The sequence below is a fragment of the Centroberyx affinis genome, unplaced genomic scaffold, assembly GCF_046629955.1.
Source record: "Centroberyx affinis isolate AG114_WGS23_722 - 3 ecotype Tasmania unplaced genomic scaffold, CSIRO-AGI_Caff_v1 ptg001860l_1, whole genome shotgun sequence".
NCBI lineage: Eukaryota > Metazoa > Chordata > Actinopteri > Beryciformes > Berycidae > Centroberyx > Centroberyx affinis.
Genome location: NW_027280238.1, coordinates 258,578 through 270,902, shown reverse-complemented (window position 1 = coordinate 270,902; position 12,325 = coordinate 258,578). Strand labels below are relative to the sequence as shown.

The 12,325-nt window shown below is 43.1% G+C and overlaps 2 protein-coding genes across 2 annotated transcripts in view; both read right to left on the bottom strand.

The window, feature by feature from the left end:
• The window catches only part of LOC139653074 (dynein heavy chain domain-containing protein 1), a 29,800-nt gene extending 25,829 nt beyond the window's left edge, over positions 1 to 3,971 (bottom strand). The window contains exons 1-8 of the mRNA XM_071530030.1: positions 3,562 to 3,971; positions 3,051 to 3,239; positions 2,495 to 2,698; positions 2,273 to 2,383; positions 1,872 to 2,028; positions 1,281 to 1,535; positions 828 to 971; positions 114 to 219 (exon numbers count right to left, since the gene is read on the bottom strand). Coding sequence (XP_071386131.1) covers positions 114 to 219; positions 828 to 971; positions 1,281 to 1,535; positions 1,872 to 2,028; positions 2,273 to 2,383; positions 2,495 to 2,698; positions 3,051 to 3,239; positions 3,562 to 3,971 — 1,576 coding nt within the window. The remainder of the gene's footprint in view (positions 1 to 113; positions 220 to 827; positions 972 to 1,280; positions 1,536 to 1,871; positions 2,029 to 2,272; positions 2,384 to 2,494; positions 2,699 to 3,050; positions 3,240 to 3,561) is intronic.
• LOC139653059 (extracellular serine/threonine protein kinase FAM20C-like) overlaps positions 1 to 12,272 on the bottom strand; it is a 40,243-nt gene extending 27,971 nt beyond the window's left edge. The window contains exons 1-8 of the mRNA XM_071530008.1: positions 12,020 to 12,272; positions 11,689 to 11,866; positions 10,757 to 10,932; positions 9,171 to 9,249; positions 8,581 to 8,673; positions 8,158 to 8,273; positions 7,405 to 7,585; positions 5,670 to 5,779 (exon numbers count right to left, since the gene is read on the bottom strand). Coding sequence (XP_071386109.1) covers positions 5,670 to 5,779; positions 7,405 to 7,585; positions 8,158 to 8,273; positions 8,581 to 8,673; positions 9,171 to 9,249; positions 10,757 to 10,932; positions 11,689 to 11,866; positions 12,020 to 12,272 — 1,186 coding nt within the window. The remainder of the gene's footprint in view (positions 1 to 5,669; positions 5,780 to 7,404; positions 7,586 to 8,157; positions 8,274 to 8,580; positions 8,674 to 9,170; positions 9,250 to 10,756; positions 10,933 to 11,688; positions 11,867 to 12,019) is intronic.
• Between the last annotated feature and the right edge of the window lie 53 nt (positions 12,273 to 12,325).

Below are 12,325 nucleotides of genomic sequence, written 5' to 3'. Positions count from 1 at the left end.
GATGTTTTTCTAAATTCTTGAAAAGCTGACTTTTACGGACAAAAAGTTCTGATGTGAGCAAAATAGTGCAGCAAGGCGAACCAGAGAAACAACCTCAAAGCAAAAGGCCTTACCTGTGATAGCAGAGAGGTCAGAGGTCAACTCCTGAGCAGAACCAGAGACGAAAGCGCTGTTGTTGCTGCTGTTGGTCTCCAGGAAGAAACCGCAAGTGTCAGACATCTACCAGAGGGGAACCAGGGAGTCAGGATGAGGTTGTATTATGAGTTCATGATCAAGACGTTGCACAGTACAAAACCTCATTTATTGTAACTACAAACACACTGGTTGAGTGAATGCATGAATGAACACAGATAAACAAAGCTTTATTAGTTTTGCACAATCGTTGGAATTTTCTTACGGATATGGTTTTCTTATTGATACACCCAATTAAAATAATCTGAAATCATTTAACACAACTATAACCATAACTTTGAAACGTGTGCAAGTAAACATGTTTGTTTCAGATATTCAAAATAATAATTTGTCCTCCGCATTTCAATGCATTTCAGTCATCCAATCATTTCACTAGTCCAAACACTTTCTATTCATGGGGTGTTCAGATTATGACCCATAAATTTAAGATCACACCTTAATTTCTTTATACCAAGTTCAAAATGTTCCAAATATGAGACACGTATTTCCAGATACATAACTACCATCCAGTGCCCGCCACTGAAGCATATGGGTGTCTATGCCACAAAGGGTCAGTGTGCCCAGCTTCTCTGCACTCCTAACACACCAACAGATACGTAAGATTCAACTAAAAAATGTGGAAATCTGTTAGTCACCTGAATTGCAGAGTCACCGACAGTCAGGAGTGCTTCGCTCACCACTTCCTGGAACAGATGCACTGGTGGGTCAAGAGTCAGCCGACCATCTGCACGGAAAATCAGCTCAGCTTGGAAGAGGCAGCACTGCTGAGATTTCTCCCTCTAGTAAACATAACAAAAACCAACCATCCACAACATGAATTTAATGAAATGTTCATGAAATGCCTTGTTGATTTACTCTATCTTGTGCTTCCTCCATGATTTTATTTTCTAGTTTGGGTTCCACGTCTCTCCTGGTTATATTTCTACTACAGTTGCAGCAGTGCTCAAGCATCTTTGGTTACTTAATTATAATGTGTTTTAGAGAAATTCTGGCTAGATTATTGTCTTTTAAATTTCCCATTTTCTCTAACAATGGAGGTCGGGACACCACTGCTGCATGAAAACAGCACATGAATATTCTCTTGTCACCTTCATAACATTGCTGACGAAAGAAGTGACGTCTTGCCGGGTGATCGTAACGAGGCTCTGCACGATCATTTGATTGACGAGAGCAGCCAAGTTTCCCAACTTCTGCAAGAGGCTCTCAGACCGGGCCAACTCTTTCTTCAGGTCCTGCTGCTGAGCCAGCTGAAGGTGAAGGGGCTGGTTGCATTCATGTGGCTTTTTAGAGGACTCAATGCACAGCTGCAGCTTCTGGTGTGCTTTATAGCTGTCCTCCTTCACCTGGGGACAAATGAGCATTGAGACTTTAGCAATAATATGGGTAGCGTTCTATAGTGCTACCATTTTAGCCTATGTTCTGAAAGAAAACAACATAAATAAACCTAGAAAATTACAGGTAGGGATGGGTATCTTCAATTATTTCTACAATTATTTTCTCAGATCATACTCTAAAATTTCTTTCCTATGCTCCAAAATTTTCAAATTATGGAATACATGCACCTGGAATCATCGTGTAGCTCTAGTCTTATCATTACTACTATGCTTCATACTTAGGTTTAATATTTGTTATAGTTTTGTTTTACTGATTCAATGTATGTCAAGAAAATGTTGTGGTACCACATTCAGGATGACAGTGCGATACTGTAATAACTTCTCAAATATCCCCAGACACTCCTGATTCTTGGTTGTCAGGACATTCTTGAATTCCAGTAGTGTGTACGTCTTCGACTCATCCTGAGGCAGCCAGTGCGCCCCTTTCAGTTCTTCAATTACTCTGTAAAAGATATTATTGTTGGGTAATCCATACACTCATATCTGTTTTTGAAATCATATACTTGACCTAAAAGTTAAAGATCCAGTTCAAAATTTCTACAAGTCTGACTCTTTAAGTATTACAACAAAAACAGACATTCAAATGATGGTGAGGAATTTCTATAAATACTAAATAACTCAAACAGGAGTCAGGCAACATTAGTGGTATAATTATGATTCAAGACTGGGAATTTGATCTTAAACACCTGGTGAGTAGAAAAAGAGCGTTCCTGAACTGAGGCACGGCTGTAAGCAGCATGTCCTGCAGATTCTCACACTTGCGCCAGAAAGCGATCTTGCGCACATTTCTGTGCCACCTGGAACAGCAGAAAACACAACATAGGAAAAATCTGAAGATCCAAACAAAGAAACCAATTTTCACAAATCTGCTGTGAGTGAGACAGAAAACATAGTGTATATGTATTTACCGGGAGAATGCTTTCCGCATTCTGTAGTCCCTGAAAAACGGGATGTCCTGCAAAGCTGTCCACAGCACACACTCTCTGTACCACTCTGCCAGAGTGACAAGTCCACCATAGCCGTTCTCTGTCACATGCAGCACAGTGCTGGGGGAGAAGATGTAATGCTCAGAACCAGCTTTACTGGGATGGACCGCTCGCAGGTCGTAGGGTCTGGAGGAAAGGGAAGCATACAGTCAAGTCGTAAAGTCTCATTGACGTAGAAGAGGGGTTGATTAGGGATTGTCTGTTTACATGACAATTGGAATCACTTTATTGTCAAGGATAGTAAAGGTACAAACTTGTACACAGTACATACTGAGACATAATGGTACAAGGACAAAGGGACCTCACATATACAGTGCAAAGGAACAGTACGGGACATAACATGGACAGTAGATAATACATGTCACTTTGTATATCAATAGTCTGTAACTGTGTGTGTTCAAGCAGCATGTCTACCTACATAAAAACAGTTATGAGAGTCTGCAATGAAAGACAGTAGATAACCTTATTGAACGAGTACCTGTAAGGTTCGCCACCCACTTCTTTCAGGTAATAAAACTCCAGTTCTCCCCGTTCTCTTTTCTCGGCAAAGATCTCAACCACCTCTGTGCCGGTGAGAGGAAGCTTACTCGGCTTGGTCTCTTTCCCAGTCTTAACCTTTTTGTCCTTACTTGTTGTGATTTTCATGGATTCATTTTTATCTGTAAGACTGAAACAGTAAACAGTCAGTGAGCATAAACATTAGAATACTACTACTCTTTAAGCCACTTCAGTAAATAAACAACCACTGTTTGAGAGATTTACTATAATTTGGCTGGCTTAAAAAAAGAAAAGGCTGGTGAATTTTTATGTCCAGCTGACTTATACAGGCCTATAACATACTGTATATCATCATTCAATATTTGCCTATAGGTATAATATTTTACATAAGCTATCATCTCTGCCCCCAAACCTTTAAAATATGAAACTGTATAGAAAGCATGGGTGTGTTAAAATCAGACCATCCAAATCAGTGTATGTATTCTGTGTACCTCTGTGCCGTTGACTCCTTAACCAACACATCAGCAGTTCTGACAGGGATGTCGGTGCTTAACGCTGAGGCCATTAGACGAGGTCCCTCTATCCATTTTGTGTCACCTATGGCCCTCTCAGGACCCACTTGGGCTATAAGACGAGGGAGCTCCACCACTGATAAAGGAGTGTCAGGGGGCAGAGTTTGAAGGACAGTGCTGGGACCGGACAGCGGCTTGCACACAAAGGCCGCTGAGAAGAGAGGACGCTCCCGGCATAGTGGTGGGAAGGTCAGTGAAGGCCCAGAGGAAACACTGGCCGTTGGAGTATGGGCCTTTTTCTTAGCCTTGGATCCGGGCCGAGTCCCGTCTCTGGCACCGGTCTGAGAAGCTCCATCATGTTGTCCTTCCTCTGTCGGGGCAGCGAACATGCTGCTGATCGCTCTATGAATACCATCAGCAGGTTTTCAACTGATACCTGAAACTTTAGCCATTCTTCGTTAAGATTTTGATCAGAATTTCTGTGCAAGGAAAAAAACAAAATTAGGAAAACCTGAGGATTGAATCTCCATCACATCTTGCTTTTATCATCCTGCAAGTTATGTTAACTATCTGCGTACCAAAAACAAGTTCCAACTTTCTAGATAGAGATGCACATGACAAGTAATCATGCTCATGTTTCTTTGGCAACAAATACAGTTTCAGCCAGGGGTGAGCTGAGATTTGGGTTATATGAATAACTGTTACTGATTAGCAAAGAAAACAAAGTCAAAGAAAAAACAAATAGATCATTACAGTAAAAACTGAACAGCTTTTTGGACAAAGTTGTGGGGCAACATTTTCGAAGGAGTTGGATCTTATCCTCATGTGACTTGAATTCGTTTGATACTTACCATGATGTTTAATATGAATTTTATATTTTTACATCAGCCTATTATGAGTATAGAACAAATAAAAATGAGCATAAACTGGGTTTAGGTACCCTCCACTACAACCCTGCGTAACGTTAACTAAACTTAATGCTAACACTACTAGCAAGCAAGTTTTGCTAACTTAACGTTAGCTGCTTAACATATTTCCTCCTTGTCAACAGACCAAACACACTGTAACGCATTAATACTGCTGTCAATAACTAGAAAATTGAAACACAAAGTGGCGTTTCTACATTTAAACCAAGAAGTTAAATCTGTAAAAAAAAACAAAAAAACTTACGACTAAACTAGCTAACTTGAGCTACTTTCTTACCTGACTGTGAAGAAGTTGTCAGCGCAACCACAGCGACGTCTCGTTGCCATAGTAACGCACAGTAACTTCAGCTGCGCTCTGAAGTCCGTCTGCTGGGCGAAGGTCAAGTAGCCCATACAAAGCTGCGGTTGTTTATAACCTTACAACCTTTTTTTTTTTTTTTTTTTTTTTAGAACATTTTCTTATATAATAACGATTTAATTAAACAGGAACTCAACGATCATGAGAAATCTATCCTAAGGAGAAATCACAGTTTTGTGTCTGTGATTGACCTTTATGATAGTTTTCATTTCCAATGTTGTCACTATAATTTTCTCATAAAATAACTATAGTATATTACAAGAATTTTGCTTGATGTGTGTACCCCTCTAAAAATATTATAGGTTATTATTATAGTTCTTTTGCAGGCATTTTACAACTGTGTCATGAATGGCTCTGTAATATGTTCATTTAGACCATTTTGAGGAACAAAAACATTTTTCCCTTGTGTTGCCTGCATAGAGAAAGACCTTGTGTACACCATGTATGTGTGTGTGTGTGTGGGTGGGTGTTTGGTGTGTGTGTGTGTGAGCTGCTTCATCAACAGAAACAGGCCTGAGAACCCATAGATCAACATATCCTCCCATGTCTCATATTAGGCAAGCGAGAGATGTGATTTGAACCATAACCTTTTGCATCCCACGCATCTATGGGAACAAAATATACCCCAGAGTTGATGCGATGTTCCACCCAATGCACTACTCTAGACATAGTATACCTACCTCTTCATTTTGGTATAACTGAACATCCACCATTCAGCCTTATTGCTACAGAAACATCGAAAAAAGTGTTTGGACTGATTTGAATCTGACCTGTTGAACACAATATACACAATATGAACCTACTTATTAGGAAGTCCAGTATGACCATGTCTATGAAGTCGACCAGTCTGGTGCCTTTGTCGTACGGCGCTGTCTTTTTCACTGTCGAGCAGTAATCTTTTTCTGTCTCCCACCTGAAAGAGATAGAGGTCAGTCATTTCAGATCGTGGCAGCAGGGTGGGAGTAGTGGGTAGAAAGATCAGAGGACCAGGATGAAGCCCCCATACGGGCAAGCATCACTATTGAGGATCAATAAAGTATTATTATAAGTAGTAGCAGCATTAGTATTATTATTATTACTACTATTATTATTTTATCACCAGGTTTCTTGTGTACCGTGAGGTTTGAGCCCACATCCAGCACACAGCTTTTCTCAACCTCATAGTTCAAGGCCCGTGTGAATTAAAGGTGCCAGTGTAGCATTTCTAAACATCAGTATATCATTGTCAAATTGATTGTGATACCTGTCTCACACCAGTCGTGTTGTTTGTGCTAGTGTTTCTCAAAATCAAGACCACATTTTGTCATGGTTCTTGCCTGCCCTTGTATTTTCCTTGTGTTTCTCTGTGTTTTCTGCCTGCCCTTGTGTCTCCGCCTCCTGGTCTCCTGTCTCTCTGTAGTCTGTCTGTTAGTGTGTGGCGTGGGTGTGGCTCCCCCTCCACCAATCAGCCCCTGGACTAATTTCCCTCCCGCCAGCTGTTCCTCGTTCTTCGTTAGTCTGTGTGTTTAAATAGTCTGTGTTTCTTAGTTGTCTTTGTCAGTTTGTCTGTTCTGTTACCTGTTCAGTTCCTGCTCTGTTCCTGTTTGTTTCCCTGTGCTACCTGTCCTTGTGTTCCCTGCCTCGTCACCAGTTTGGACTTCCGTCTGCCTAGTTACCGGCCAGGTTTGGTTTTTCTTTTGCCTTTTGCCTGTTGGCCTGTTTTGTTTTTTTCCCTTGTTGGATATTCCTGATTTGTACTCTGCCTCAGTTGTTTTTTCATTAAAACTCGGTAACTTCAGTAAAGCCCCCTGCCTGCCTGTCTGCATTTGGGTCCTCACCACACCTCCCCGTAACACATTTCCCATAAACCCTGTTGCTTCCTGACGCAAAGAGGGTCTTGGTTTACATTACCGCTGTACAATCAGCGGTCCTCTTCCTGCTTTGTGCCGTAAAGCAATATCCATTTGTGCTGTAAAGCAATAGAGCAGATTTTCTGAAAACAAAATCCAACCCAATGGCACACAACGTAAAATGCGAGGCCAGTACAGGCTGACAATCTTCTCTGCAATGGTTTGTTTGTTTACAGTAATTGTATGAATGTCTCATTGTGTTAAAATGTGACACATACAGCCTTTAATCACAGTGAGTGGTAAATGAAAAGTTAATAGTAAACTTACTGAAACCTTACTTAAAGCTTACTTACAGTAAGGGATTATGTGACAGGGTGAACAAAAAACATTTAGCCTACATTTTCAGAGTGGCATTCTTTTGCAGAACCTTTTCTAGCTTTTGTGATTGTGTGTGGAGGGGTGGGTGACTTTTTGGTGCTATGTAGAAACATTTTATGAATATTTTATGTAGTAATATATTGGTTCCCTAGTAGAAGTAGTTCCCACTAGTAGAGCGCACACACATAGAAAGGTGCAAACCATCAGTCCCACTTCTCTCCATACAAAATATTTATTTTACACCACCAGCATGTTTTGGCAATATGCCTTCCTCTGGGTGTGATTTCCCTCTGAATGTGACCAAAGACCCGCTGAAGAACCTCATACCCACTTTGCCAGCTTGCTGCGGCTGTAGGAGCGTCTCCAGGGCGACCTCCAGGTCCGGCGGGTCGCCAGGGAAAGATCCGGCAGCATGACGGCCAGAGAGGCCTCCAGGGCCCGGGGCCGGCCGCACACAGCATGCTCTGTCGAACAGTAGTATGAACACTGGCCATAGAAACACACATTCCCCACTAGGGGGAGCCAGAGGAACACAGAGGAGAGGAGAGAAGAGGAGAGGTGAATGAGAGGAGAGGAGGGGAGGAGAGGAAAGCAGAGGAGAAGAGAAGAGAAGAGGGGAGGAGAGGAGAGGAAAGCAGAGGAGAGAAGAGAAGAGAAGAGAAGAGGAGGGGAGGGGAGGAGAGGAAAGCAGAGGAGGAGAGGAGAGGAAAGCAGGAAAGGAGAGGAGAGGAGAGGAGGGGAGGGGAGGAGAGGAAAGCAGAGGAAAGCAGAGGAGAGAAGAGAAGAGAAGAGAAGAGAAGAGGAGGGGAGGGGAGGGGAGGAGAGGAAAGCGGAGGAGAGGAGAGGAAAGCAGAGGAGGAGAGGAGAGAAAAGAGAGCAGGAAATGTGTGCAGATGTGGAGAGAGCAGGAAATTGTAAAGAACAACATTAATAATCAGTGGCATATGAGGCCATTTAAAGGATCATCTACAGACAAGATGGAGTAAAAAATAAACAAAGTACATTATTGATACGCTCAATATGCAAAGTGTGAATCCGAGAAGAGCAGGGCAAATTAATAATGGAGTGAGTGTGTGAGTGGTACCAGGGGAGGTGAAGAAGGTTCGGGCCAGTTTGCGATCGGTGGTGATGTCTTTGATCTCTTTGACCACATCCACCAGCCTCCCGACCACTGGAGGGATCCTCCTGTACCCCAGGATCCTAGAGAGAGAAGCATAGAGAGAGAGACATAGAGAAAGAAGGAGAGAGGTGTGGAGAGAGAGAGAAAGAGCGAGAGAGAGTAGAGACAGAAAGAGAAAGCCAGAGAGAGAGAGGGAGGGGGGGGGGTGATAGAGATGTAGCAAAGAGTAACAGAGATGAGGAAGGGCTACAGAGAAGAAAAAATAATTGAATGCAATGTTACATAACATTCATTATTTGATGGGCTTATCCACCATTTTAATCACTGTGCTCACTGTAGTTTACTGACAAAACACTAATGCTAACAAATTGACTTGGTCTGCTCTACCTGTCCAGGTGGAAGGCTGCGATTTCTGCATTATGTCTCTCAAAGTCAGAGAAGTAGTAGAGGTTGTAGTTGGTTTCTTCGTCTCTCTCCTGCCTGTCAGAGAGAGGCAAAGTCACCTTTCATAACACACTCATGGTTTATACATCTGCACTGACATCAAGTAAAGCCTCTGAAACTCAGAGCAACTTAAGAAATGAACAACTTCAGTTGTTTTGTACATGTACACATGCACTGTTGTCTTTCACAGCCAAATGTGTGCAGCAAGACGAGGTGACTAACCTACTCAGAATAAAACTATTCACTGCACCGAGTGTATAAAATATTAGGAACACCCTGCTAATATTTAGTTGCACAATCCATATCTCATTAGTCTGAAGGTTTAAAGATCCTTCTTTAACCTTTTTTCTTCCCTTTATCTACGTCTTTACCTCTTGACTGAAGTGGATTCAACAAGTAAAATCAATAAGGGACCATAGCTTTCACCTGGATTTACCTGGACAGTCTATTTCATTGAAAGATTAGGTGTATCTTCTATTTTGTACACTCTACCCAATATGACTGGTGTGTTGGTTTTGCCACGTGTGACTCACTTCATGGGCTTGAACATGGCTTGTCCATAGTTGGGAAATGACATCACCAGCTTCAGTTGCGTCCCCCCAGACTTCTGCGCTGAAAACAGTACCGAGAACGTTACCATGGCAACACCCCGCACGGCACACACCGCGCGTCGTGCCAAAACACAGCGTCACTAATGGGGCACACACACAGAGCAACAAGATGTAACACACAAACCTGTGCGTCACTGCCAAGAAATAACACTGTTAAATCGATTTGTACACATTACACCCCCTCTCTGTCGCTCTCTCTCTGTCATACACACACACACACACACACACATACACACAGACACATATGTTCAAATGCACAACACAGACGGGGGGGGCTGAATGACACTGAGATACACAATTTGCTGTGCAGTGACTCACATATCCCTGTCCATGTTGGAGTACCTGTGCTGAGGCCCCTGCAAGCTTCACACTAGCTTTCAATTCAAGGGAACATCAAAATGACCCTGGCCCTCAAGTGTGTCTGGTATACAGCACAATCACACACACACACACACACACACACACACACACACGCTTCTGCCACCAGCCTCCACATAACCCACCCACTGCCACCACCACATAGACCAGAGTTTCCTCTGTTAGGTTTAGGCTTAGTACTGTGATTTAGTACTTTGATTTTTGTGTTAGTTCCATATCTAATCCGGTTGTAGTTGCTCTTATGGTTCTTGTGCAAGCGTTGATACCAATCTATTCAAGAAGTGCATCACGTCATCCTCTCCAGACTGGATCAGATCCCTCCTCTACTCCCAAAACTTCTCTCCTTCTTTCTCTCTTCCTTGTACTTCTCTCTTACATGATCATTCTACACTCACAGGAATATTGTTACAGTACTGAGCCTCTGAACCTTGTGCTCCGTTTTATTTGTTGCTTATAATGTTGTTCATCTAAGTGCTTAAGCTTTTTCTACTGTTGCGCTCATTGTGAGTCGCTTTGGATAAGAGTGCCAGCTAAATACCTAAAATGTAAATACAGCAAATGTGACATTATCACAGTCACAACATGAATTGTAAACATTAGCATGACACTTCTTTGTGTTGTAGAAGGAAATTAAGCTAAATTATACTGCTATATAAAAGCGCCATTGGACAACTTTGCACGTTGACGGCTCCAAATGGCAGCAAAATGTAACTGAACAAGTTAAAGCTAGACTACCCATAAGTTATGTAATGTGATGTCAGTAAACTGCACACCACACGCTCATGTTTACCAACCCAGAGAGTTTGTATTTCCCTCTTAAATTTTGATTTGTCACTCTCTGTAGGCAGAAAAGTTTCCACACCCAACACCAGAATTGTATTTAGGCAAAGAGGGTGAATCTAGAGAGTCTCAATTAAGGGGGACGGTACACTGTTCTCTGCTGCAGCCCCACTTTGTGATTTAGGCTGATGAGACAGATGTATTTTCACATAAAAATCTTGCCTAGCATAGCTTTAATTCCCCATTTCCTGTGCTCTGGCTGTGGTGAGGCACCACCGCTGAACACATGCAGAGGAAACACTGCACAGACAGCGACACCGAAACCGAAACTCTGAAGCTGTGTGTCAGACCTGCGCTGATGATGCGGTGCGTGGCGAGCTGCTGGGCCAGAGGCTCCATGTTGGGGTCGCGGTGGGGGTAGAGCTGCCAGCGGGACACGCCCAGGTGGAAGCGCAGCCAGGGGGGGTGGCTCTCACTGCTGCTGTTCCACCGGACGTCCTCGTAACCCTCCCGGCTAGCGCTCACCCTGAGGGAGAGGGAGGGGGAAAAGGGGTGGAGGGTTAAGGTGGGAGATGGGACAGAGGAGGGGTAGTGAATTGGTTTATGAAGAAAGAAGGGAGATGATGTCAAAGGAGAAATGTTAAGTAGTTGTGACTGTTCATGTTCAGAAACACACAAACCAGAGGATGCTGAATTTTGAAAATGTCATAAACATAAAATGTCATACCTCCACCAGTGTTGGGGAAAGTTACTTTTAAAAGTAATTACTTTCATTTGTAACTTACCTTAAAAAGTAACTCGTTGCAGTACAAAGTTACTCTGTATTAAAAGTAATTTGTACTTTTGCGTTGCTCACTTCACATGCCGTAGCAATATGGCTTGTGCTGCCAAGTGTGTTGTTGATCATTGTTTTAAAATGCAATAGATTGTTAATCTGTTTTTAAAACAGTAAGCCAATCGAATTTATGTTAGCAGCATGTTGTCTACACAAGATAAGATTAAATTTGCACAAACAAAAATGAAACAAAATGAAAGAAAAATAAAAGTAATGGTAAATGGACTGTATCAAGTATCAAAATTTCCATTTTAAAAAGTAAATTGCAACGGATTGCAAGAATTGAAAAAGAAAAAAAACAAAACATGTTAAGTTACTAGTTAACACAAAAAAAAAAAAAAAGTAAGAGTTACTCTAGACACTGACCTCTACACATGCATGCACACACACACACACACACACACACACACACAGACTTTCTGCACCTCCACAGTGCCGCACACTCACCACATCTGGGAGCTCTTCTCACTGGCCTTGAGCTTCGGTTTGACTTTCAGCAGCCAGTCCTCCTCCGGGACGGGCGGGCTGGGCATATTGTACAGCGGGTGGCTGAAGAGTGCCTCTAACTTTGACAGCCCAGACTCCACGGGTTCAGCCACGCTGTCGCCATAGCGACCCACCTTGGCTGCCATGTTGAGCGAGGAATTTTTACCCTCTTTCATTGACAAGCCCTTGTCAGCCATGTTGACTGAAGCAACAGGTTTATCCCTGACTGACAAGTCCTCAAAACCAGCCTTAGTGGTCGTTTTGAGTGAGGCAGAAAGCATTTGTGGGTGACCTTTGGCATCCATATTGGGAGAATCCATGTGTGTGTCATCAGGCAGCGGCTCGGCCAGACCGCTGACCCCCACGGCGGTGTGGTTGGTGCGTGCCAGGGCCCTCAGGGTATGTGTCCTGGGTGGAGGGGGGGCGTCACAGGGCTGCTGGGAGATGGAGAGAGACACGAGCGCCAGGAAGAGGTGGAGGAAAACAGTGACGAAGGCCAAGGACAGACAGATTGTCCTGGAGCGACGGTGCATACGCCACCTCATCCTACTGAGAGAGAGAGACAAATAGAGACAGAGAGAGACAGAGAGAGAGAGAG